Genomic DNA, 26,953 nt, shown 5'->3' on the forward strand with positions numbered 1-26,953 from the left:
GGCCACGACTGGGGACAGGGACGGGGGCCCAGGAGAAGGCTGCAGGGAGAGGTGGCTGCTGTGCCATCTGGCACAGCCGGCTCCCCTGGGACCTGGAGAGTTCCCTCTGCCCTTCCTGTGGTCAATGTGTCTAGCAGACAATAAGCCCTGGCCCCGGATGATGGCTGGGACGGAAAGGGTCCCGGTTCCCTGGCCGCGACTTGGAAGGGGACGGCTTCCTGCTGGCAGCACCTTAACCGCCTGCTCTGGAGATGGAAGAAACAGCTGCGGGGACACCCCGACGGCGTCTGGCCAGGAAGTCCAGCTGCCACGAGCCGAAGGAGGGTGCGGCCCACACGGAGGGGAGCGGGACGGGGCCTGAGGAAGGAGGGACTCTGCATCCGTCCAGAGGGTCCCCGGGGCTTCTGTCTAAAAAGGAGCCTGGGTACGAAGCAAGGGGACAAGCAGGGGCCAGGAGGGCCACAGTGAGCAGCGACTCTGGAGCCCGAAGCCTGGGGTGCAGTCCCGCCTCTGCCTTGCCTGCCATATCCAGAGGCAAGGCACACCCCTGGCTGGATCTGCGTTCTCATCCCTAAAGTGGGACAGTAGCGTACCGTCTCAGACTGCCAGGACGACCACGGATTAATGCGGGTCAGAACTCAGACTCGGTCAGCAGGGGACAAGCCCGCATCACAGTCACCTTCACCAACCCACCCTCTTCTCCTGCGTGGACTATGACAGCAGCACACACACCCCCCCCACCCACCCACGTCTCCCTGGCACCCTGGGTCCCTCCCTCCCAGAGCGGCCTGCACAGTCTTTATAAAGGGAAACCAGATGTTGTTAAAACCCTTAAATGACTTCCCCTCCTGCTTGTCCGCCACACCCCTTTCTCCTCCACGTGCATCCCCCCCCCCACCTCAGCTGAAGTAATGGGCTTTAGGCGCTCTGGCCTCAGGGCCTTTGCACCTTCCGTACCCACTGCCTGTTTTCTTTCTTTCTGCCTCCTTTCCAGCCCCATCACTGTTTCTCATCAACCTTTCTGGTCCCTTTCTCTAGAAAGCCCTTGCGGAATTCCCAGGCTAGGTCAGGTACGGCCCTACCCAGGCCCTGAGCCCTCTGCCTGAGGCTCCTCCCTCACAGTCCTGACTCTGGGCTGTCACAGTCTGGAGTCAGCAGGTCTGTCAGCGGCTGTCTGTGCTGGTCACATGCAAGAGTGCAGTGAGGCTGTGCCACCCCCTCCCACCTTTACTCCCCGCTCCTCGCCCCTGGAGCAGGTTCAGGTCAGCCCAGCCCCTCACCCAAACGCCAGCCCTGGCAGCTGCCCTCCAAGGAAAACTGAATCAAAGCTGGGTCAGCGTCCTGCCTGCCCCGGGGTAGAGGTCAAAGCCCTCCCAGCCTGCCTCTGCCTCTGGTGTGGGACTTGTCGGTGTCCGGCCCCAGCTAAGGCAGTGCCGTGAACCATCTTTCCAACGTTCCCAACGGGCTTACCGGTGGGTCCCCCACAGCCTGCTGTTGTGGCTGCAGACTGTGGCACGAGGTCAGCTGGGAGCTGTTGGGAGGCGCTGGGCCCGGGCTGTGAAGCCACAGGCAGCACTGCCACTGCAAGGCGACTGGGCCAGACTCGGCCTGGCATACAGCAAACAGTCTAGAATGTTCACCGCAACACTGTTACAGCTCCGACGGAAGCCAGCAGGAGGGCCACCAAGAGTGCAAGTGGATAACTCCTGAGACCCAATCACAAAACCCTCAAAGGCAGGAAAACTGAACGCTGCCCCAGGCCGGACCCAGCCGCCCAGAGCAACACCCGAAGTCTAAGATGGAACATGAAAAGCACAGGGCACGGAGACATGTGACGGGGACACCATTCCTAGGCTCAGTGGGACAAGTGTGCCTGCGCTGAGCAGGGAAGCTCCCGCTGCCCCAGGGCCCGGGAAGGCAGGCTGCAGGGAGAGGTGGCTTCCGTGCCATCTAGCACGGCTGGCTCCCTGGGACCTGGGAGAGTTCCCTTCTGACCTTCCTGCGCACCCCTACAACTCGTCCCTACATTTTCAGCCTAAAATCTACCACAAGGTAAAAATCAGCTAATAAGAAACCACTTGCCCAAGGTCCCAGGTTGCTGGGTGACGAGGCAGGAACCTGAAAGTGTGGGTCTCCGACGGCTGAGCCTTGCCCTCACTGTGCCAAGCTGGCAGCACAAGGCTTGAGCTGGGTGCCTCAGAGGGCTGCTGGCGGCCTGCCTGCTCCCAACCATGCCAGAGCCTGGGGGGAGGGGTGGCTGCAGAGCCAGCCAGGGGCAGGTGGGGCGAGGCCTCGAACCAGCTCCGAGGCCCTTCTTGGTGGCAGTGGCAGCAGCAAGCCTAGTGCTGACGTGCCCCCTGATGCCAGGCCCCCCTGATGCCAGGCTTCCCTGATCCAGGCCAGGACAGGTGCTCTGAGTCCCTGCAGCACTTCCACGAGGCAGCCCAGCACTGTGCTGTGTCACAGGGGAGGAAATTCCTGGCCCCTCTCCTGCCCCCGGCCCTCCCCGGCTGAGCCTCAGGGTCTCCCCAACCCCACACATGGCCTCCACTACAGCCAGCGCCCGGCGCTCCTTCCCGGCTACCGAACCTTCGGCTACCGAACCTTCGGAGCTTCCTCAAGGGACTTTCCCAGGGACAAAGGTCTCAGGCCAGGCCCAGGGTATGAACACGCTCCAGCCCTCATCACTGTTGGCAGAGATGTCACCATGTGTCACAGGTGGGCGTCTGGTTCTAGTCTGCTCCCACAGGAGACCCTGAGGTTGGGGGCTCTGTGGGTCCTGTCCTCTGCTGCAGTCCCAGCGCCCAGCAATCACCCGCCACCCCAGGGCATTCCCCAAAGCCAGGCAGCGCTTGGAACACCCACCTCTAACAGGCAAACTCCAAGCGCACCCTAGCAAACAGGTGCGGCCGGCAGCAGGCTGGGAAGCAGCAGAGGGAGAGGCTGCAGGGGGCGGTGGTCCAGGGCAGGGTGAGAGCGGCTGCGGGTGGGGAAATTCCAGCCAAAGGGGAACAGGGAGGTCAGAGCCTGCCAGGAGGCCTACGCCTGAAGCTGGAGAGTTTGGGAGCTGGGGAAACAGTGGCAGGAAAGGAGGTGGGAGCCACTGAGGACCCAGGGAGAGGCTGGGGGCCAAGAACACACAACATCCGGCTTTCACAGGTCCCCCCCCCCCCAAGGACACCCTCCCAACCATGAGCCCATCAGTCTCCCTGAACTGTGGGCCACCCACCAACATCCCATTCCAACAGGCCCACGGGAACCCGCCCAGATCACACCCTTCCAAGGAGACCAAACAGACACTCTGTTCTTGCCCAGGGAGTGGCCCAGCCCTGCCCAACCTGCTGCTTCCAGACACAGACCCACCGGGGAATGGTCAGTGTGGAAGCTAGAGGCAGGAGCTCTGGGAGCATTCTGACCCGACTCTGAATCAGCCCCTGTCCTCAGCGGCTTTCTGAGCCTCTCTTTTTCTGCCTGTAAAGTGGGTTTATCTCCATAACTCACTGCTCCAATTGTGATAGCGATGGAACAAAACCAGGTGCGGGCACTCGGCCCGGGGTGAGCCCTCATTAAAGGTTAACCAACACTGCGATTCTTGGAGAGGCAGAAACACAGGGCTCTGAGACAGAATCCAGAGGTGGACTCTCGGCGGCACAACTTATAGCTGACCTTGGGCAAGTCACTTTGGTTCTTAACAACAGGCTAAGACCCCACGGGGCTGTGGGGGCCTAGATGGGGACACAGTGAAGCAGGGGAAGAGATCTAGCAGGAGACCAGCGTCATCATTTGTGGGAGGGGTTCCCCGTCTCCCACCACCAGGAAGCACTTTTGACCTCTCTTCTGCATGTCCCTGCCCCTTCGCTCCAGCAGTATGTCCCCTGGGTTTCAGTTTTAGACCCTCGGAACCCTCAGTCTCCCTGTCAGATTTTGACCTTTGTACCCTCTAGCCACGCCCCCTCTGATCCCCTAAAAGACCCCCAAACCTAAAACTCATTCACCTGTCCTGTTAGTTGTGGCCTTTAGATCTGCAACCCACCGACCCCATAGTTGTGACCTCTGACCCATGTAGGGGCACCCTCCCCTCACATTAGTAACTCTGACCCCCCCACACACTTTTGGGGTACTCGTTCCGCGCCCCCACTTCAAATTTCAAACTTTGCCCTGCCCTTCGCCACGCCCCCCAGAGCTGGATCTCGGATCTCCTCTACGCCTCCCTCCCCTCAGCGCTGACCCCCGACCCTCTCAACGCGACCCTTCCCTCCACTTGTGAACTTTGACACCGGCGGCCCCGCCCCCTCCGACTTCAAAGCTCTTCCACGGCCGGCGCCCGGCCTACCCCGCCATCCCTGCCCAGACCGCCTAGCCTACCGGCTCGGCGCCACCGTCGCAGGCGGCCTGGCTACTCGGCCCAGAAATCCGCGCCCTTACGCCGCCTTCAGCTCTCTTGCGCCGCCGCCACCGCGGCTACTACCGCCGCCATGTTGAATCCCCAACGAACATCCGGGGCTTTCCCCCTCGCCGCCCACCAGTCCCCATAGCAACGGCGCTGACCGGGCAGAGGGCTGGGCCTACGTAGGGGCGGAGCTGAGCGCGGGGCTGTGCCCGCTCCAGCTTCTAATTGGTGTAGATGGTCCAATCGGAGACTTTCGGGCAGAAAATGCCAGGCGGGGATTGGAGAATTTGGAAAAGGTGCGGAGAAGCCCACTCCCGGCCCACCCCAGTTTCTTTTAAAGGGGAAATGACTGTCTTCCTGTCGCACGCGCTCCCACTTCTCCCAGAAGGAATTAGGGGACGGAAGACAGCAATGGGTTAATAATCGCCAGGAATAGTTCTTAAGCACGAGGCGTCAGCCATGCGGTAAACGCTTTCCTGGGATTAGCCGGACACGCAACGCAGCCTGTTTTATTTCTATTAGTCATTTTACAGATAAGAAACAGGTTAAAGGAGGACTAGCTGGCTTAGGATCCCAGAAAAGTAGGGAATAGGTTTTGAAGGACAGTCATCTGACACTATTTGGTCTTCCTTTTTAAAATAAGTTTTTAAAGTAATGAATAAAACAATAGAAAAATTTAAAAACCCTTTTAAACTTCAAAAACGAATAAACTCGGACATCTATGACCTCACTCACCAGCCTCCAGTCTTCTCACTCTTCCTGGAAAAAAAAAAAATCAGGAGCACTTTCAGCTGCAGGCCTTTCTTTGCACGGGCTTTCCCTTCTGCCTGGAGCATGCTCTTCCCACTGAGCTCCTTCCTGCCCACCCCTCCTAAAGCAGCAAACATGTCTCTCAGATGCTACCAAGACCTTTACTAGTGCTTGCTGATTGCGTCTATTGTCAATTGCCTCCTCTGCTGGAATGTCAGCTCCAAGAGATGGTGGATTTTTGTCCTTGTTCACCGTCGCGTACCCAGTGCGCTGGCATCGATGCCGTGGGAGTGCTCAATAAACATTTGTTAAATGGCTGGGCATGGTGGTGCAGCCTGTGATTCCAGCTACTTGGGAGGCTGAGGCAGGAGGTTCACACGTTTGAGGCCACCCTTAGGGAGACCCTGCCTCAAAATAAAATGAAAAGGGCTGGGGTATGTAGTTTTTGAGCGACTGGTGACTCCACTCTTCAGAGATGCACTTAAATGTTTGATGCAGCTCCTGTGCCCCAACGACCATCTAGCACACAGTAGGCAGTTCATTAATGTCTGAAAACCATGACTGAATGATGGATGCTAAGGTATGTTCTCTTTACATTTTCCTATCTTTAAAAAAGAAATAGGAGGGGCTGGGGATGTGGCTCAAGCGGTAGCACGCTCGCCTCGCATGCGTGCGGCCCGGGTTCGATCCTCAGCACCACATACCAACAAAGATGTTGTGTCCGCCAAGAACTAAAAAATAATAAATATTTAAAAATTCTCTCTCTCTCTCTCTCTCTCTCTCTCTCTCTCTCTCTTTAAAAAAAAAAAAAAGAAATAGGAGGGCCAGGGTTGTGGCTCAGTGACAGGGCACTTGCCTAGCACGTGTGAGGCACTGGGTTCGATTCTCAGCACCACATAGAAATGAATGAACAAAATCCATCAACAACTAAATAAATAAATAAATAGGGTCAGAGACATACATTTCTAAAGAACATTGTGTCTTTTAAAAACAAGATATCACTAGTATCTTTCCATGTTATTAAACATTTTTCAGAAGATTATTTTAAGGGCTGCATAAGAAGCATCCTATCAATGAACTCTAATTTGCTTAAACCCTCTATTCTGTTGAGCATCTATACTGTTAATACATATTTTGCTACTATAAATCTGTTTCCTAAAAAATCCAAAGAGCTAAACATTTGTGCACAGCTCTAATCATTTCCTCTGAATAGATTACCATGAATAGAACGGTTGAGTTAGAGGGAATGTACACTTATGAATTTATTTGCGGTGCTGGGAATCGAACCCAGGGACTTGGCATGCTAGGCAAGGGCGCTACCACCAAGCTACATTCCCAAATCCTAGCATGTCCATTTTGAAATTTAATACATTTCCTGTGTTTCAAGCATTTCTATGATTATGACTCTTGATAGAGTCATAATTCTAGCCATTTGATTTTGTTTGTTTGTTTGTTTGTTTGGGGCACAAGGGATTGAACCTAGGGGCGCTGACACTGAGCCACATCCCCAGCCCTTTTTGGTATGTTATTTAGAGTTGCTTAGCACCTCGCTTTTGCTGAGGCTGGCTTTGAACTCTCCATCCTTCTTCCTCAGCCTCTCGAGGTGCTGGGATGACAGGTGTAACCCAGCGCCCCGCCTTTTTATTTTTTATTTTGAGAAAGGGTCTCCCTGAATTGCCTAGGACCTTGCTGTTGCTGAGGCTGGTCTTGAATTTGTGGTCCTCCTGTCTCAGCCTCCCAGGTCGCTGGGATTACAGGCGTGCGCCACCGCGCCCTGCTCAGCCATTTGATTTGAACAACGAGCTCTGACACCCACCTCTGCTCGTCCAGGAGGCCACCGAGGCTGAAAGAAACCTCTTTCCTCGCTCAGCCTCAACCTCGTGGGGCAAACCCTGGACCTAGCGCTGCTCACCGGCTGCCCTCTGCTGCCCCCTGGTGGCCTGAGCACGTGTTACAAGATGGTGTGATCCCGCTCCGCATTCCGCGGCTCCTCACCGGCAGGAAAGGCTCTTGGTTGTGCTCCTTTGAACCCTCACAGAATCTCTGCTCTAGAAGGAGCAAGACCAGGGGCTGAGGATGGAATCCTACCCAGGCCACAGGGATGGGAGGAGAAAGGGCGCAGTCTTTGTCTCTCTGATGCCCCAGCCCGAGTTTCAGGGCAATCGGCTGCAGAATGTGCTAGGGGAAGCCCCTTGTACCTTAGCTGAGGACCCAGGTAGAGATCAGACCCCTGGGACAATCCCGGTGACAGACCTGCCCCAAGAGCTTACTCAGGGTGGGGCAGGACCCCCTTCCTACTTCAAGGCCTTGGAAGAAGAAATCAGAGTCCAAAGAGCCTCCCACAGAGCCTCCCTGGAGGAGTGCTGTGGAGGTGACTAATTGGATGGAGACGGTGAAGACGGCCAGGAGCATTCGAACTCGTAACAATAAAGATTGTAGATTTTTAGGTATCAAGGAAAACGGTGAATCACTGGTGTATGGACAGCAAGCAAGGCTTTAGGTCCTTCATATATAGAAAGCACTTGCAAGTCAATAAGACAGCTGTCTATACAATAGAAATATAGGCAAAAGATATGAACAAAAATACAAAAAAACAATCCAAACAATAAATGAGAAAAATGGAATTGGTGAATAAGCAATGAATGAAATGCATACTAAACTGATTCTTTAGGTATCTTGGGCGAAAAATACACACACACACACACACACACACACTAGGGACTGAACCCTGGGGCACTTTACCACTGAGCTATACATCTCAGCCCTTTTTATTTTGTATTTTGAGACAAGACTTTTTACTAAGTTACGGAGGCTGGCCTCTAATGTTTTGGGTTTTTTTTTTTTTAATATCTTATTTAGAGACAGGGTCTCACTGAGTTGCTTAGCACCTCATCGTTGCTGAGGCTGGCTTTGAACTCGAGATCCTCCTGCCTCAGCCTCCTGAGTTGCTAAGATTACAAGCGTGAGCTATTGTACTTAGCTGAGAAAAAATCTTTTAAATGTCATAATCAGTGCTGGTAAGAATACAAAATAAGAAGCACTCTTAAAATTAAAAAAAAAAAAGTAAAAAGCCTCTCAGGCAGCCTTTTGGTGATAGCCATCAAGAGACTCAACGATGTCACCTACTCTTCACTTGATACAGCAATTCCAACTCTAGGAATTGATCTTAAAGGGAAAGAAAGGCAGCTGAGTGTAGTGGTGCAGCCTGTGATCCCAGCGACCTGGGAGGCTGAGGCAGGAGGATCACAAGTTCAAGACCAGCCTCAGCACCTTAGCAAGACCCTGTCCTGAAATAAAATAAATTAAAAGGGCCAAGAATGTAGTTTAGTGGTAAAGTGCCTCTGGGTTAAATTCCAAATCTGGAGAGAGGGGGGGGGGGAGAGAGAGAGAGAGAGAAAGAGACACAGACAGACTGACTTAGGCATAAACATGTATGTGAAAATATTCATCAGTGGTAAATACTATTTTTAAAATATTTTTTGAGATGTTGATGGACCTTTATCTTATTCATTTATTTGTATGTGGTGCTGGGAATCGAACCCAGGGCCTCCCATGTGCTGGGCAAGCGCTCTCCACTGAGCCCCAGCCCAGCCTGCAAGTACTATTGTAGGAATTTTTATCATCATTGGTTTTTGATGATCGTGGAATATCTGAATCCCTGTTGTCTGATACTCTGCTGCTCCCAGACTTTCTCTGTCCTCCACGCCAGGCCCTCTCTGAAGGTCCTGCCCACATCACTGTATTTACTGTCTATAGGGTGGGACCTTCAGAGCCACTTAACAGATGAGGAAACTGAGGCCGGGGCAGGGGAGGGAGAGAGCGAAGCCCCCACCTGGAACAGGAAGGGAGTCCGACTTCAACACTGAGGCCCTGAAAGAGGCTCACACTCATGAACACACCCCTTGACGCCATCGGGGAGCCCAGCATATTGGGTAGTGACAACCGTGAACACTCCCTGAGCCTTCCACGTCACAGGCCCCGCCAGTGCTGAGCACTTAGTGCGCACAGCCTCCTTCGCTCCCCACAACATCTCTAAGCATTATTGTCATCTCCATTCTACAAATGTGCAAACAAGGCACAGAGAGGGTAAGTCACTTCTCCAAAGCCACACAGGCAGCCTGGATTGGAGGGTCTGGGCTTCTAACCACTTCTGTCTCTCTCTCTCTCTTTTTTTTTCAGAGCATAAATGCTTGGTTGATACATGATAAATATAGGAATCAATAAATAACATAATATAAAATGAAGTGATGGGCAGAATTAAAAAGAGAAATTCCAAGTCAATAAACACATCTAGGCAGCCGTAAAAAGAGCGCATAGTCCCCAAGGTGTGGCTCCAGGGTACGGTGCTTGCCTCCTCCTTGTGGGGTCCTGGGTTCCATCCCCAGCACCAGAGAGAGAACATCTCTATCACCCAGAGCTTCCTCCTGTGCCTTGGCACCTAATCCTCCCCCCGCCCCCCCCCCCCATAGGCAACAATGAACCCACTCTGGCTGCCACAGAGTGAGTCTTGGTGACGCTGCCTTTCCCAAAGCCTTGAATGGGACCCTACAGTCAGCGGCCTTCTAAGACCGCCTCCTTTGGCCCAGCCTCCTGGGCTGGCCCTTCACCTGGGTCCTGTCCATTGGTTCATGACAACAAGATAAGACACTAAGATTTCAATGAAAGGGAGAGCTGGGTGTGGGGTTTGTGGGTGATCTACTATCTTTGCAATTTTTCTGTAGACTGTTTCGAAAGACTAAAGTTTATTTTTTAAAATGAAGGGGCTGGGGCTGGGGTTGGGGCTCAGCAGTAGGGTGCTCTCCTAGCACGTGGGAGGCCCTGGGTTCCATCCTCAACACCACCTAAAAATAAGTCAATAAAATAAAGGTATTGTGTCCAACTACAACTTAAAAATAAATATTTTAAAATAAATAAATAAAATGAAGGAGCTGAAGTTGGGGGCAGTGGTGGCCCACAGCTGTAATCCTGCCAACTCAGGAGGCCAAGGCAGGAGGATCAGAAGTTCGAGGCTGGCCTTAGCAACTTAATGAGGCCCTAAGAAACTTAATGAGCCTGGCTCAAAATTAGAGAGAGAGAGAGAGAGAGAGAGAGAGAGAGAGAGAGAGAGAGAAGGAGAAGAAGGAGGAGGAGGAGGAGGAGGAGGAGGAGGGCACAGCTCAGAGATTGCCTGGATGTAGGAGGCCCCACACTGACAGGAAAAACAAAGGCGACAGACAGTGTGGCCATGTGAATTTCATGAGGCAGGAAAAGCAGGTCACAGACCCTCCCCGTCCTCTGAGCCTTCGCATGCCATCTGTGCACCTTCCAAAGCCCCCCTCCCTCCGCCCTGAGGAAGCCCGGGTCTCCCGCCCGCCACCTGGAGCCTCCCGCGCACCTGCGGAGACGCGTGGTTCCAGGAGCCCCACCCTCGGGCCTCCCTGCCTCCCGCGCACCCAGCCGTGGGAGCTCCCAGGGGCTGGGCCTTTGGTGAGTCGCCTAAATCACTGTCATTCTTGCTCTTTGTCATGCGCTTTCAGGTGCTGGCCTGTACCTGCGGTTCTCAGTCCTCCTCCAGGCGGTCGGGCAGTTTACTGAGCACCTACTATGCACCAGGACAACCGCACACTGTCCCGTGGCCTAGGGGTGATGGAGGGGACCAAAAATAAGTGAAATGGGTCTGGACGGTGGGTCACAGGATCTAAGCGTGCTCCACAAGGTAGAGCTGGGTGGAGACGTCGGGCGGCTTTGTCTTCAGATTTCGTGGTGCTGGGGACAGAGTCAAGTGCTCCTGTGAGCCACACCCCAGCTGGGGGCCGTGTGACCCAGTGATCAGGGAGAACTTATGGGGAAGGTACCGCTGAGCAGAGCCCTGAAGGGAGGGGACCCTGTGGATACCTGGGGACAGCATCCTGGCCTGGGGGGGGTGAGCACAGAGAGGGGGCGGGGCGCATGGGCCACGGGAGGACTGTGGCTTATTATTTAGTAGAGCAAATCTCAGGACCAGCTCTGAGCCGGAGGGAACATGACCCACCCAGGCGCTCCAGGTCCCTTTGGCTGTGGATGGTGAACAGCAGGGACACGGAGAGAGCAGGAGCCCCAGGTGTGGGCAGGAGGTGAATAGAGACAGGACCAGGGTCCGGGCTGGCAGGTGGCAGAACTGGAGAGATTCTGGGTCCATTTTAAAAGCAAAGTCCACAGAATTTACAGCTAATTGGACCCGGGGCTCGAGAAAAAGAGGACTTGGGAATACAGGACTGTCACACGAATTTAATATCATTCTTATTTACAAATGAAGAAACAGAAGTTCAGAGAGGGTGGGTCACTTGCCCCCAGTCACACAGGAAGTGCTCCTGTTGTAGGGACAGACGAGGCAGGGCACCGGAGACAGCAGGACACAGTTCAGGGGGCACAGCTTCTGCGGTCATCAATCAACCCCCTGAACCCCGAGTTCAGGAGTTTTATACCCAGCGTGTAAGGGGAGGGGCTCAGAAGTTCCCAGTCTGCAGAAGTTCACATAAAGCAGCTTTTTCTCTCACTGTTCTGGGCAAGTTAACCCTTCAAGGACAGCACCTGAGAAGGGGGGACTTCTCCTCCCCTTCCTCCCCTGCCAGGGGTTACCATGGAGCCCAGGTGGTAACTTCTCTCCTCTTCGGAATGTAGACATCTCTGTGAAGCCCAGCCCTAGGCCAGAGGCCTTGTTTGCACATTTCTACAAAGTACTTCACTGGATACATGTTTGTGAAAACTAGTAACAGGGTGTCCAGCACCTGGAGGGCTGGTATCTTCCGGCCAGTGACCAAGTAAAACAGGGCGACAGGAAAACAGGAAGTTTGTCTCCAATGGACTCTTTTGCAGAGACTCTTCTGCTGACAGCCCTAAGTCAGCCATGGTGGGGATGTCTGGAGCAGCCCCGTTGGGACTTCTCAGTGGAGAAGGGGGTGACACTTCACCACAGCTGAGACTTGAATCCAATTTCCATCTGGCTTCAGTGCCAGGCCCTTGCCCTCTGTGGACGCCACGGCCCAGGCACGTCCCCAGCCTCACTCAGCCCGGGACGGGACATGCCTGGCCCACAGGGGACACCAGCTCAGCCTTGAGCCGTGACCTCGCAGCCCTGGTCCCTCCGTGATGTCCCCCCGTTCCTCGTTGGTCACCTGGGTTGGATGACGGTTCCCCTGCTGCCTGTGGGCTGCCACTGGGCAGGACTGGGGCTGGTTCATTGCTGTCCCCAGTGTCCCCTGGCCAGAGCCGGACGCATGGCGACCTTCATTCATGTAAGGAGTCTGTGTGCAGCTGCCTGGGAGCAGCCCTGGCTCTGCCCGGGCCCAGGTTGACAGTCCAGCGGGAGAGCGGTCTCCAGAGAGCGGGCAGGTTCGGTGGAGGTGACGGACTCGAGTTCCTGTCCCCGGTCACCCTCACAGACCCCTGTCCCAGAGCCACAGCTGGGAGCCTTTTATTCCCGAGGCCGGTGCCCGATGCTACCCAGGAGGGGGTCTGTGCCAGGCGAGACCCGGGCCAGCTCCACTGTCACGCGGGTCCCCCTGCAGCCAGGCTCCCACACTCCAGCCCCGTCAGGACACACAGGGCCTCTAGGGGGTAGGGGAGCCGGGACCTGCCTGACTCCCCACCCAGTCACAGCAATGGCCAGTTGTGACCGTCCACGGTGGCAAGTGCCCGATGACAGTGGCCCCCATCCCTAGTGGTACATTCTCCGGCCAACCAGGGGTCTCACCACCCAGACGTCATCCACGATCTTCCCATCCTGCAAAGGACAGAATCAGGAAAGGCTCTGAGGGCTGAAAGCCTGGACCGAGGGCCAGTGGCCTGTGCTCAGCGCCTGTCCCTGCCCCTGGTGGGCTGGGTGGCCCTGGAAAAATTGCTGCACCTCTCTGAGTTGATATTTTCCTCATTTGAAAAGGAGAGTTGAGGGCGGGGGAAGTGGCTCAGTGGGAGAGAGCTTGTGAGCCTGTGCGAAGCCCTGGGCTCCATCCCCAGCCCAGGAAAAGAAAAAGACGGTAGTGGAAGAACCTCTGTCATAGACACTATGGGGATTAAATGAGATATTTGTACAGGGGCCAAAGGGGAGCCCAGATGCGACAAGTACTGGGGAAGTGGAGGCGGCTGTTATTAAGAACACAGTCTCAACTCCAGGCACCGTGGTGCACACCTGTAATCCCAATGACTGTGAAGGCTAAGGCAAGAGGATCACAAGTTGGAGGCCAGCCTCAGCAATTTAGTGAGACCCCAAACAACTCACCAAGATCCAGTCTCAAAATAAAGATAAAAAGGGCCGAGGACGTAGCTCAGTGGTAAGGCACCTGGGTTCCATCTCCAGGACCAAAAATAATTTTTTAAAAGAGCACAAATCCTGGAGTCCAGGCACCCGGTATATCCCAGCACACCCCGTCTGTGTGGCCAAGGCGTGTGAGTCTGAGCGGAGGTGCCGGCTGTACTTGGTGAGGGAAGCATCAGGACAGGGCAGCCAGAGGCAGAGGCAGGATTTGAACCCAGGATTTCCAGCTCTAGTGTTTATCTTATTTTATTTCCTTATTTATTTTTGGTCCTGGGGATTGACCTCAGGGGCCCTCGACCACTGACCCCATCCCAGCCCTAGTTTGCATTTTATTTAGAGACAGGGGCTCACTGAGTTGCTTAGGGCCTCACTTTTGCCGAGGCCGGCTTTGAACTCGGGATCCTCCTGCCTCAGCCTCCCGAGCTCTGAGACTTATTTATTCCTGAGTTCCAGGACCTAACGACTCGTCCCTCACTGACCTGGTCGTCAGACACCTGCTGGATGTGGACGTGGGTCCCGTTGAGGATGTGCAGCCGGGTGTACCCATACTCCTTCAGGCGCAGGGCGCTCCAGGGCCCCGGAGAGATGCTAAAGGGGGTCAGTCGCTCCTCACAGCCCTGCAGGGGAAGAGCGGGTCAGAGGCGGAGCTGGGGCAGGTTCAGGACCCAAAGGAACAGAAAGGACCCGTCAGGCCAGGCCCTGCTGCCCCCCAGAGAGACAAAGCCAGTTGACAGCCGTGTTCCAGGGGCGCATGGGCCTGGCCAGCCTCCCTCCTGCTGGGCTTCAGATTTCTGGAAAAGCACCCGGCTGTGTCCCAAAGGCAGCCTCCCAGATGCCCCGGGCCCCTCAGATAACTCCCGGGGTGACCACCACAAAGCTGGGCACATGGAAGGGCAGAAGCCATTTGAAGAACAGAAGAAAACGGTGGGTCTCCCCCGGACACAGGGAACCTTCTGAGAGAGCTTTCTAAGACCCCAGGCCCAAGGCGCGGAAGAGCCCATGCAGGAGAGGAGCGGCCTCCACAGGAGAGGAGGGAGACTCATTTTGAACCCCGTTTGGTGACAAGTGATTGAAGCAAGAACCAGGAGCCACTCAGACCAGGCTGCATGCCCAACTGGGAAACAGGAGGCTCAGAGAAGTCCAAGAGGCCTCGCTGCTTCCTGGAAGGACCCGCTGACAACCCAGGGTTGCTGTTGTGACCAAAAAATGCATGACCTCGCAGGCACCAAGACCCACGCCTGTCATCCCAGCGGCTCTGGAGGCTGAGGCAGGAGGATCTCCAGTTCAAAGCCACCCTCGGCAAAAGTGAGGCGCTAAGCAACTCAGTGAGACCCCGTCTCTAAATAAAATGCAAAGTAGGGCTGGGGATGGGGCTCAGTGGTTGAGGGCCCCCAAGTTCAATCCCTGCTACTTTCTCCCTACCCCCCCCCACACAATGCAGAACTTTGATCTAATCATGGGCAAACGTTGGACAAACCCGAGTTGAAGGATATGCTACAAAACAATGTCACAGAATCTTCAAAATTGTCAATGTCCAAAGATGGAGAGAGAGTGGAGAAATGTCCCTGATTAGAGGAAGCTAAAGAGAAATACCTAAACACAATGCGTGACCACGGCCCAGGTCTGGGCTGGGGAAGGATTATTTTGGCCTTGATTGGCTCATCTGAATTAGGCCGGTAGGTTGGGTGACAGTGTGTTACCCATGTTAACGACTTGACTTTGCTCATCACACTGAGTGATGAGAGAGAATGTCCTTTGTTAAAGGAAACACAGGTGGGTAAAAGGAATTCATGTCTGCAACTTTCTTTTTTTTTTTAAGTTGTAGATGAACATAAAACCTTTACTTATTTATTTTTATGGGGTGCTGGGGATGGAACCCAGGGCCTCACCCATGCCAGGCCCGCGCTCTACCCCTGAGCCCTAGCCCAGTCCTGCAGTGTACTCTTGAATGGATCTAAAAATAGTACTTAAGAGGAGACGGGGTAAGATTAACACAAATGAGGCTAAAGGCTCAAATTTGGGGAAATCTCGGCGAAGGGCACATAGAACATCCTATGTCATGTTTGCAACCTCTCAGCCCGAACGTCTGAGATCACGTCACAGTTGGAAATGAAAGGAGCCCAGTTCAGCGACCTGGGAGGCTGAGGCAGGAGGATGGCAAGTTCAAGGCCAGCCTCAGCAACTTGGCAGGACTGTGTGTCGGAACATAATAAATGGAGCTCAGAGGTACAGGCTGCTGGTTCAGTCCCCAGCACTCTGTCCATCCATCAATCAAATGAGACAAAAAAGCAATCCCTGCTGAGGAAGGTCAGAATAGTGACCACTATGGGCCGAGGCTGGGAGGAGGACGAGAAGCCAGCAGACCCTGGTAACCAGCTATTTCCTCTTCCAGGTGGTGGCTCCAAGGTGTGTCTGAGGTCAGGGTCCCGCCCTCAAAGACCCATGTTTTGTCTGGGGCGGGCCCAGGCTTTGAGTTGTAAAAGCTCCCTGGGTAATGCTGATGTGCACCAAGAGAACCCCGGGTCTGAGCGTGATCCAGGTCCTCTTTGCAAAGTGGCGATCTGAGAACACGTCTCAGTCTCGACATTACTCATTTCTATATGCAGGGACAGCTTCAAATGCCACCCAAGAGACCCGGCTGAGAACAGCAGGGGGGGGGGGCGTGGCGGCCAAGGCTCACCTCCTGCCCTCTGCACCGTTTGAATTTTGATCCCCAGTAGTCTGACTTTGATCTTAATCGCTTGTAAGAATCGACTTTAAAAATAAGCCCTCTTGCTGGGCACGGCGGTGCACGCCTGTAATCCCAGCGATTTAGGAGGATGAGGCAGGAGGATTGCAAGTTCGAGGCCAGCCTCAGCAATTTAGTGAGATTCTGTCTTAAAATTAAAAAAAAAAAAAAAGGCTGAGGAATGTGGCTCAGAGGAAGAGCCTTCCTGGGTCCAATCCCCAGTACCAGGGGAAAAAAAAAGAAAAGAAATATATATATATACATATATCCAAAGGGGAAAGAGCAAGGCCCCTGTCCCCGGGGGCTCACCGCGGATCCTGTGATGATGTGGACAGGGCCTCGTGGGTTGGTGTAGGGAAACTTCAGGCTGCCATTGAACACCTGGAGAAGGGACAGGAGGGTGGGCATGTCCAGGGGCTGTGACCACACTGACCTCAGCCCGAGGGTCCTGGGCCGTCTGTCCAGGAACCTCACCTGGTAGTTGTAAATTGGCCACAGTCGCTCATAGGAGTGTTCGTGAGCCCAGATCTGCAGGTCCACTCCTGACGCGGGAAGATGGGGTCAGGGCCCTGAGTGGGGCGGGCGGGGGTGGGGCTGGGCCAGGGGGTGGCAAGGGTCACTCACCGTATTTGTAGAAGAGATCCTCCAGCCCGTACAGCCTGCCGTGGAGGCCTTTGCGGACCTGGGGGGATGCGCAGGCCGTGAGGGGGACCCAGGCTGCGGTGCCACCTGGCTGCCTGCCCCGCCCTGCCCCAGGTCCTCACCTTGCTTTCATGCCACCTGCAGTCATCCACGTCGGCGTTGGAGCAGTACATGGGCCGGTGGCCCATGGTGATGATCCATGGCCTCGCCGCCCGGTTCTTATTGGCTTTCTAGAGAGAAGGGCCCGGGTGAGGCCGAGGAAGAGAGGAGACCAGCCCGGGCACAACGGGGCCTCCACCCACCTACCTGGAGGTCGCTCTCCAGCCAGCGGAACTGCCTCTGGACCAGGTGGCGGCCGTAATGCAGAAAGAAATACACCTCGGTGGAGAAGGAGATGATGTGGGCGGGGCCCAGGTCCCAGCTGTGGGGTCAAAGGGCAGGGGTCAGGGCTGGGGGTCTCCTCTGCACCTCTGGTCCTTCAGGGGAACAAGGCCAACCCGCCAGCTCTCCCCAGATTACCTGTACCACAGGCCTTCATTGTCCCCTGGCATACTAAATCGGGCCTTGTAGTTAGAGAAGTTGCTAGAAAAAAGCAAGTCAGAGGGTGAGGATGAGGGTCTGGGAGCTGCAGCCCCAAGCCCACCTCTGCACTGTCAGACCCAGAGTCCAGCTCCCAGCCCACCCCTCATCTCCTGTTTTTTTGGCCACTACAAATGGGACACAGCAGCATGAGGAACTAAGGTGAGACACTAAGAAGGACGAAGCATTTTCACTGACCCAGCCCTTGCCACCCCTACAGCCCTCGATCCTCACTAGCGTTCTTCGTGATTCCCAGGGCACGTCATGTACGGCAAGCTGGCAGCCACGGGTTCAATGAGCCGCATGAACCTGTCTCCGACGCGTGCGTTGTCCTGATCCATGTTGTAGGCAAAGTCTCCTGGGGGCCAAGTGGCAGGGAGAGAGTCAGGACCAACGGGGCTCTGCATTGGCCAGAACCGAGAGCTGACCTGGTGGTTCAGGGTGGCTGGGGGGAGCTGTGACACCCCTGGCCCCGAGTCATCCCCGTTCCCAGATCCCTAGCCCAACCCACCGCACATGCTCTGGTCCCCGAGCCCCCTCAGGACAATGCTGTCTGATCACGCCAGCCCCCATCTCTGTCTGCCACTTGTCCCCTCCCAGATCAACAATGACATCAGTACACATAGAGTTTGGGGATGATTGTGTACCAAGCTCAGCTCCAAATGCCTGGCACACCTGGTCACTCCGACCTCCAAACATCCCCAGAAGGGGGTGTCCTACTGTCCCTGTGACAAATGGGGAAACTGAGGCTCCGGGCCACATGGCTGCGGAGTGAGAGCCAGGAGTCCAATCAGGGGACCCGACTGCAGAGCTGGTGCTGTGAACCACGCAGGGCCCACGCCATCTTCCAGCCCTGACCCCCTAGGGTCGGTGACTTGGGGGGCAGCACCTTGGCTTGTTGTTGATTCCTAGGCCCTTTTTAAATAGTTTATTTAGAGACAGGGTCTCGCTGAGCTGCTTAGGGCCTCGCTAACTTGCTGAGGCTGCTTTGAACTTGCGATCCTCCTGCCTCGGCCTCCTGAGTCGGTGGGGTGACCTGCGGGGCCACCAGGCCCGACCTATTTTCATTATTATACAGGGAAAAATCTCTCACCCTACAGGGCCGAGCTGGGACTGTGACCTGGGCAGGCTGGTGACCCTCGGACACCACCTCCTGGCCAGCCTCCTCCCTGTCCCTCTCCCGGGCGCCCCTGCGTCCCCAGCGCCCGGGCCGATGCCTCACCCACATGGAGAACGGCATCGAACAGGCCCTGCTGGGTGTCTCTGCGCAGCCGGGGGAAGGCCTTGGGGTTGTCGGCCCCCAGGTCCCCAAACACAGCCAGGCGGGGGCTCCAGTGGACCCCGTTCTTCAGGGCTCGGAAGCGGAACCGCCGGCTCCAGCCCTGGGCGCTGCCACAGCGGTAAACTGCGGGGACGAGAAAGGCCACGGTCAGCGCATCGCCCCAGGCCGGGTGACAGGGGAGGCCCCTGCCCTCCTCGGCTCCGTCCCGGTGCCCGGCGAGGGGGGCGCGGTGCGCAGGGTGACCAGCCCGCCCGGCCACGGCCCATGGGCATCATCGGTGCGCTCCCGTCCCCACCCGGGGCCTCCACCCTCGGGGACCCCAGCCTTCGGGGCGCTCACCGTACTGAGCCCCCGGCAGCAGCCCTCGCAGCGTCACCCGGTGCATGTAGAGCGTCCTCCGCAGGATGCCGCCGTCCACGAAGGGCCGCGCGCTGCCCCGCGCGCGCAGAGGGAGGGGCCCCGACGGCTGCAGCCCGAACTGCACTTCGGACGGCGCGGGGACCCACGTGGTCCAGGTCACCGTCATGGAGCCCGGCTCACCTGCGGGAGGGCACGGGTCAGGGGCCTGGGTGGTGGCACGAGGGGCGCGGGCAGAGCCGTCGGCTAAGGACCCGGGAGCTGCCCAGGTACAACACCAGGTCGCCACGCCGCCCCAGCCCCGCTTCCCCTGGGTGTAAACGGAGTGACGATACCAGGTCCCCTGCAAGGTCGTTAGGAAGCTTAGATGAAAAAATAGATGTACAGGGGGCTGGGGACGTGGCTCAGTGGTGGCGCACTGGTTCCATCCTCTGCACCACACAGAAATAAATAAAGATATTGCATCTACCTATAACTAAAAAATAAATACTAAAGATAAGCTTAGTATATATAATAGAGCACTTATATATTTAATATATCTAATAGAGCCCTTGTCTAGCATGTGTGAGGCCCTGGGTTCCATGCTCCGCACCGCATATAAATAAATATGATAAAGGTCCATTGACATCTAAAAATATATGTTTTAAAATAAATTAGGGGCTGGGGATGTGGCTCAAGCGGTAGCGCGCTCGCCTGGCATGCGTGCGGCCCGGGTTCGATCCTCAGCACCACATACAAACAAAGATGTTGTGTCCGCCGAGAACTAAAAAAAAAATAATAATAAATATTCAAAATTCTCTCTCTCTCTCTCCCCTCTCTCACTCTCTCTTTAAAAATAAAATAAAATAAAATAAAATAAAATAAATTAGCCCTCCTTGTCTTTGATTTCCACATCCTTTTTGACCCTCAACTAACTGTGCGTTCAAAATATTCGGGGGGGGGGGATAATGAGTCAGTAGTAAACACACAGAGTGTCTTCCCTTGGCCTGGTTCCTCAAACAACTCAGTGAGCAGTCATTTGTGTTGTGTTAGGTATTGTACGTGATCTAGGGAGGAGTTAAAGTGCACGGGTAGAGGCACAGAGGTTATGTGCAAAGACTGTGCCACTGGATGACTTGGGCATGAGCATCAGCAGGCTTTGGTGTTCATGGAAGGTTCTAGAACCAATCACTGGTGGCTACTGAGACTGGAAGCCAAGCATTTGAAACAATGCCTGATATAGTCAGGGTTAAATGAATATCGTTATCAATATTCTTCACTGTGCACGGCTCTGTGCTAACTAAATATTGCACACACGTGATGCCATCCGAGAGATGCCAACACAGATGTCTGGAGGCCAGGGAGGTGATATAAACGGGGACAAGGGCCAGCTGTAAGGCCGCAGGCATCGGAGCATGCTCAAACTGTGGAACCCGTCCTCTCCAAGAGAGACAGCGGTGGCTCAGCTCTGGAGAGCTGCCAGGCAGGAACTGGCGGGGCGCCACCAAACCTATCAACTTCTAGAGTAAATCTTTACACAGAGATTTCTTTTATCTCCCGGGAGCATACAATATAGATAGATATGCAAATTCGGGTTTTTAAGTGGTAGCTTCCAATTCTTAAATGTCAGCAACCAAGTCAAGGTGTCAAAATACCAGATGGTCTGGCATAATGTTGCGGACTGGGCTCTTCCTCCAGCACACGAAAGTGTGCGTGCACAGGGTCAGCGGTGGCAGCACTCGTTGTCATTGTAAACTTCCAGAAACAACCTAAATGCCAGTGGATGGGAGGGAGCCTCAACACCACCCACGCAGTGAGGCAAACGTGAATGAGGAGCTGGCGCTGAGATGCCTGTCTGTAATCCCAGAGGCTCGGGAGGCTGAGGCAGGAGGATCATAAGTTCAAGTCCAGCCTCAGCAACTTGGTGAGACCCTGTCTCAAAAGATAAATAGGGCTGGGGATGTGGCTCAGTGGTGGAGTGCTTGCTCAGCATATGCTAGGCCCTGGATTCAATCTTTAGTACAACACACAAAGAAGAAGAAGCTCTATGCACTGTCATGGCATGATTTCCAGGACATACAATTAAATTTTTTAAAAAATGGCTTAAGAGTATGATCTGGGCTGGGATTGTGGCTCAGTGGTAGAGCACTCGCCTAGCACATGCAAGGCCCTGGGTTCGATCCTCAGCACCACATATAAATAAATGAAGGGAATAAAGGTATTGTGTCCAACTACAACTAAAAAAATAAATACTATGAGTAAATAAATAAATAAGCCCACGCAGCGTGTGGAAGGAACCCAATATGAAATATAAACACTAACACGTGGCCCTTGTGACATCAAAAAATGACTAGTACAACGCACTCAAGGGAGTAGGGGAGGAGAATAACGGGGCCAGGGGGACCGGTGTCTTTGCTGAGGCTGCTTCATATACACTAAGATGGAACAGGCACGTGGGTGGGAGGGAGAGTCAGGCTCCTTGGTGTTGGAGAAAGAGATTGCAAGTAAGGAAAGGGGTTGGTTCAGTTAAACCCCGGTATTAGGTGGAAATCAGAGGTATCAGCAGGAGCTCGTGGTGTGGATATTGACACAGACAAATACAGACGTCTAGATGTGCGGTGTGCGTGTTTGTCCACAGGGACCGCCTTGCTCTGCTTATTGAGAGAGATGAACCAGTGACCCCAGGCCCAGTGAGCACACACCTGGTGCTGAGACTGGTGTCTAAATACCCATTCTCCAGTAAAAGGAGTTTGGACTCGCTGGAGAATAGGTAATTCCCAGGAAGAGGCAGGAACTCATTTATGGTGTCAGAAACTGAGGAACTGCTCAAAACGGGGGTGGGGGGTGGGGGGGGTGGGGGGTGTTGTTAGAAAGAAAGAACACAGAAGCCAATCAGGAGCAATCTCAAAGGACCAAATCCAGGACACTGTGAGCCAAAGAATAATTAACAATAGCATTGGAATTCACTTATGGAATAAAATAAAGATCCATGAGCCAGGCGCAGTGGTGTACGTCTAAAATCCCAGCAGCTTGGGAGGCTGAGGCAGGAGGATCTCGAATTCAAAACCAGCCTCAGCAACTTAGCAAGGCCCTGGGCAACTCAGAAAAACCTTGTCTCTAAATAAAATATAAAATAGGGCTGTGGATGTGACTCAGTGGCTAAGTGCCCCTGAGTTTAATCCTCAGAACGAAACAAAACAAAACAAAAACACAAAAAGAAAAAGGAAAAGAAAAATAAGAAATACCCATGAGTCCATGATAGGAATAAATAATTGAATAAACGGAGGAGGGAGGGACCACTCCTCCTTATACTAACAGTTCAATTAGGTAGAAAGAGAGAATGAGAAAATTATCACAGTTAGGCAAGCACCACACTAATAATTATTGCAGACAAAATCCACTGATTGATACTAAAATTAGTGGGTGAACACTGGGGGAGAATAGGATTTCTGAGTCTTGAGCTGCTCCCTCAAGCCATTTATTAACTGTGAAGAGGAGAATAATGACTTTACCGTGGAGAAAGCCAGCAGGCATCTGTCTCCTTAACCAAGCCGTCAAGGTCAACAGCAGCGGTGGCAGCCAAAAGCCACGCCCACATCAGGGACCCTCTGCTATCAATCAGAGAAAGGGCTGCTAGAGCTCGTCTATGGGAGTGTCGCCTGAAATCCACAACCTCATTCACCATCAGGAGACACCAGACAAACTCAGAATGAGGGGCGTCTTGCAAAATACCTGATCCTACTCAAAAATACCCAGATCACAAACACAGAGGAGCGAGAAACTGACAGATTGGACGGGGCTCAGGAGGCGGAGCCACAAAATGTAGCATGAGATCAGGGACTGGATCCTGCAACAGCACAGACTTAGGGGAGTTCGTGAACTCAGAACCAGGCCTGCAGCAGGTCGAGGGCCCTGTACGCCTTGGTTTCCTGTTTTGTTGTCTTTTTTTTTTTTAATTTAATTTAATTTAAATTATTTTGAGCTTGCTATGTTGCCCAGGCTGGCCTCCAACTCCTGGGCTTGAGCAATCCTCCTGCCTCAGCCTCCCAGGTAGCTGGGACTAAATATGCACCCAGCTGTGCCTGGCTCCATTTTTCTGGAGCAAGTATAGGTTGAGTATAGGTCCTGTTATAAAGCTGTTATGGGTGTTATGTAGTCCCTGTTGTCACTCTTATTTTATAAAGAAGTAAATTGAGGCTCATGAAACTGAAGAGTCTGACTCCAGATCATATAATCTGGAATTGGAATGCAGGAAGAGCCTGCACTGGTTTTTGTCAAAAAAAAAAAAAAAAAGGTTTTTGTCATTGTACCATGATTACACAAGGTGCTCACAGACAGGGAATGAGTGGGGGTGGGGAATGGGAATTCTCTGTAATATTTTTGGAAACCACTATTAAATCTAAAATTATGATAGTCATCATTAAAGAAATGAAGGTGCTTATTATCCTGATTTGATGATTATACATTATATACATGTATCAAATTCTCACAATGTGCCCCTTAAAGATATCCAGATCTTATGTCTCAATGAAAAAAAAATCTACAGACCATTCTGAGGTTCAGATTCAAACCTCCTAAATACAACATTTATATATGACATTCAAAATAAATTAGTTAAAAGATTAACCTGAGCCAGGCGCAGTGGCGCATGCTGGGAATCCCAGTGGCTCAGGAGTCTGAGACAGGAGGATCACAAGTTCAAAGGCAGCCTCAGCAATGGCAAGGTGATTAGCAATTCAGGGAGACCTTGTCTCTAAATTTTAAAAAAATACAAAATAGGGCTGGGGGTGTGGCTCCCTGAGTTCAATCCCTGGCACCAAAAAAAAAAAAAAAAAAAAAAAAAGTGTCAAGGAGCCGGGTGCAGTGGTGTCGTATTTAGTCCCAGCTACTGGGGAAACTGAGGCAGGAGGATCGATTGAGCCCAGGAGTTCAAGGCCAGCCTGGGCAACATAGTGAGAATCTGTCTCAATCAGGAAAAAGCAGGGGTTGGGGGAGTCAAGGACTTAAAAACAAGAAAAGACTGAGGAACCATCACGGGTAGAAATAGATGCCGGGAGGGGCTGGGGTTATGGATTAGAGTAAAGGCAGAGGTGGAGCCCAGAAGTTCACTAACAACATGGCACCCATGGGCATGCCTGAGCCTTGACAGGGCTGGGGTGATGGAAGAGAGTCCCCTGAGGGGAAGATGGATGCAGGGCAGAGAAGAAGTCCAGACACCCCTTGAAACTCTTTTGAAAGTCTATAATTACTTCAAAATAAAATCCTTTATAAATTTTTATTCAAAATAAGGAAAAACTTGGGGCTGGGGCTGTAGCTCAGTGGTAAAGCGCTTGCCTCACATGTGCGGGGCACTGGGTTCGCTCCTCAGTGCCACATAAAAATAAATAAAGATACTGTGTGTTCATTGAAGACTAAATAAATTTTTAAAAACTTATGTTGTGTTTGGGTGCAGTACCAAAGAAAAACTAGCCACAATTATCTGAAACTCCTACTGAACTCTCCCTCCCTGTTTCAGCCACATGCCTAGTGAGACCAGATCTCCTTCACCTACCTCATCTGCACCAAGGCACCACCAAAAACTGGGAGAGGAGCAGATTGAGGGAAAATCTGGTTGTCACCTGTTCAGCCAGACTTTTAAAAGGTGTAAATCTAGTTGGGAACAGTGGCACGCCTGTGACCCCTGCTACTGGGGGCCTGCGGCAGGAGGACTGCAAATTTGAAGCCAGCCTAATAATAATAATGATAATAATAAAGGATTGGGATGTCACTCAGTGGTAGAGCACCTCTGGGTTCAATTCCTAATACCACAAAAAGAAAAGAAAAGAAAAAGACAGAATAAAAGATTTAAGTCAATTCCACTGTCCTCGTCCTTATTATGTTTCTTTTTTGGCAAAATAGAATTTTCTGGATTTTTTTTTTTTTCATTAAGAATGTCACTTTCGGGCTGGGGATGTGGCTCAAGCAGTAGCGCGCTCGCCTGGCATGCGTGCGGCCCGGGTTCGATCCTCAGCATCACATACCAACAAAGATGTTGTGTCCGCCGAGAACTAAAAAATAAATATTAAAAATTCTCTCTCTCTCTCTCTCTCTCTCTCTCTATCTATCTCTCTCTCCTCTATCACTCTCTCTTTAAAAAAAAAAAAGAATGTCACTTAGCCAGGTGCGGTGGTACATGCCCGTATCCCCCCTGGCTCATGCTTATAATCTCAGCAGCTCAGAAGGCTGAGGCAGGAAGGTTGCAGTTCAAAGTCAGCCTCAACAGTTTAACCAAGCTCTGAGCAATTCAGAAAAACACTGTCTCTGAATAAAATATGAAATAGGGCTGGGATGTGGCTCAGTGGCTAAGTGCCCCTGAGTTCAATCCCCAGTACCAAAAAAAAAAAAAAAAAAAAAAAAAGTCATTTATACTAATATAGAAGGTGTTTGTTCTTATTCATTTTAAATGACTTAATAAATATTTTTAAATGTCTCAGCTTTTGGGGGGGAACCAAAGGGGCGCATGTGCTAGGCAAGTGCTCTACCACGGAGCCAAGCCCCGGCTGCAGTTCCCATTTCTAGTTTGGTGAATGCTGATAGACATAGCTCATGTAAAGTAAAGCTCTCCCAGGTTCTCAATCATCTTCAGCATTGTCCTGAGACAAAAACGTGCACCAATCACTGCTGCATGCCAGGCTCACTTCTGCCACTCCACAGGGACTCACCACAAAGTCATTCTCCTATTACTCCATTGTCCAGATGAGGAGTCCGAGTCCAGAGAGGTTAAGTCACTTGCCCAAGACTACACAGCAGGTAAGTAGCAAAACTGAGATTCAAAACCAGGTGGTATGGATGCAGAAGGTTCAGATTACAAGATTTCACACATTTCCTTTTTAAAATTAATTAATTATTTTTGGTACCAGGATTTGATGCCCAGGGACTGAGCCCCAGGCTGGCCTGGAACTTGAGATCCTCCTGTCTCAGCCTCCTGAGTCTCTGGGATTAAAGACATGTGCCCCTGTGACTGCTCCACTCAGGATAAGGAGGAGTTGGTGAGGAAGCACATGCCTGTAATCCCAGCCACTCAGGAGGCTGAGGCAGGAGAGACCCTGTCTCAAAAAAAAAAAAAAAAAAAAAAAAAAAGGCTGGAGATGTGGCTCAGTGGTAGAGGCCTTAGGTTCAATCCCAGTACTTTTTTTTTTTGGGGGGGTGGGGGCATTAGAAGTTTCCTCCACAATGGATCTTAGGGCCTACTGTACACTAACACACCAGGTCCGGAAGATACAATAGCGACACAGTGAGCACGGGCAGCAGCAGCCCCCTTTGGAGAGCAGGAGAGCACCCAGGATGGGGTGGACACCGCCGTCATTTCCCACACAGCCAGAGGCGGGGCCGCTGGTAGACCCATTTCACAGAGATAGACAACTGAGGCCAGGGAGGAAACAGCCAGTAGCCTCAGGGTCCACAGCACTCAGCGCAGATTTCCTGCCCCCCAGCCAAGGAAGCACCGCAGGGCCTCACTGGAGACTCATCGCCAGGACCCCTGGACACTTACCTGGGTAGGACAGATGGACTTGCTCTGGGGCAGCGCTGGGGTATCCTGGGGCCCGCTGGACTCCCAAGGAGAGGAGGAGGAGCCAGCAGCAGGTGCAGCAGCCACAGCGGGGGCTCATGGTTGGGGGATGCTGGGGACCAGGCGGGCAGGCAGGGACCGCGGGAGGGAGCAGGGGTGGAGAGAAGGGGCTCCCGCAGGGCAGTGGCGTCGGCCGGTCCCTCCTCTGGACGGAGGGAGGGTGGCAGGGGGTCCTCCTAGGCGCTGGTGATCCAGATGCTGGAGGGAGAGGAGACCCGTCAGCGGGAGCCGAGCGCAAGGCTCTGAGCCTGGCGACGCGCTGGGCACTGAGCACAGGTGCACCCGGGACGCCTCCCGCATTCCTAGGAGGAGGTGGCCGCGGCGAGCACCGTCCTATCACCGAGAGGACACTGAGCAACCGGGTG

At 53.3% G+C, this 26,953-nt stretch overlaps 2 protein-coding genes across 3 annotated transcripts in view; both read right to left on the reverse strand.

Annotated features, from left to right (window-relative positions):
• Positions 1 to 4,520, reverse strand: part of PAK4 (p21 (RAC1) activated kinase 4) — a 36,249-nt gene extending 31,729 nt beyond the window's left edge. Inside the window, exon 1 of one of the 2 annotated variants that reach the window (XM_081273831.1) lies at positions 4,366 to 4,520. The gene's annotated coding sequence lies outside the window, so the exon portion shown is untranslated. The remainder of the gene's footprint in view (positions 1 to 4,365) is intronic. The other variant, XM_081273830.1, reaches the window with a different exon arrangement.
• Positions 4,521 to 12,815: 8,295 nt separating this feature from the next.
• ACP7 (acid phosphatase 7, tartrate resistant (putative)) lies at positions 12,816 to 26,628 on the reverse strand (the record flags this gene model as incomplete). Its single annotated transcript, XM_081275327.1, has 12 exons — positions 12,816 to 12,881; positions 13,892 to 14,029; positions 16,450 to 16,521; positions 16,615 to 16,682; positions 16,765 to 16,822; positions 16,905 to 17,012; positions 17,089 to 17,203; positions 17,302 to 17,364; positions 17,596 to 17,719; positions 18,584 to 18,766; positions 18,983 to 19,183; positions 26,511 to 26,628. The coding sequence occupies 12 exons, from the start codon at positions 26,626 to 26,628 to the stop codon at positions 12,816 to 12,818; spliced, it is 1,314 nt and encodes a 437-aa protein (XP_081131453.1).
• Positions 26,629 to 26,953: the final 325 nt, after the last annotated feature.

The sequence above is a fragment of the Spermophilus citellus genome, assembly GCF_964194105.1.
Source record: "Spermophilus citellus genome assembly, chromosome: 18".
In the NCBI taxonomy this organism is placed as follows: Eukaryota; Metazoa; Chordata; class Mammalia; order Rodentia; family Sciuridae; genus Spermophilus; species Spermophilus citellus.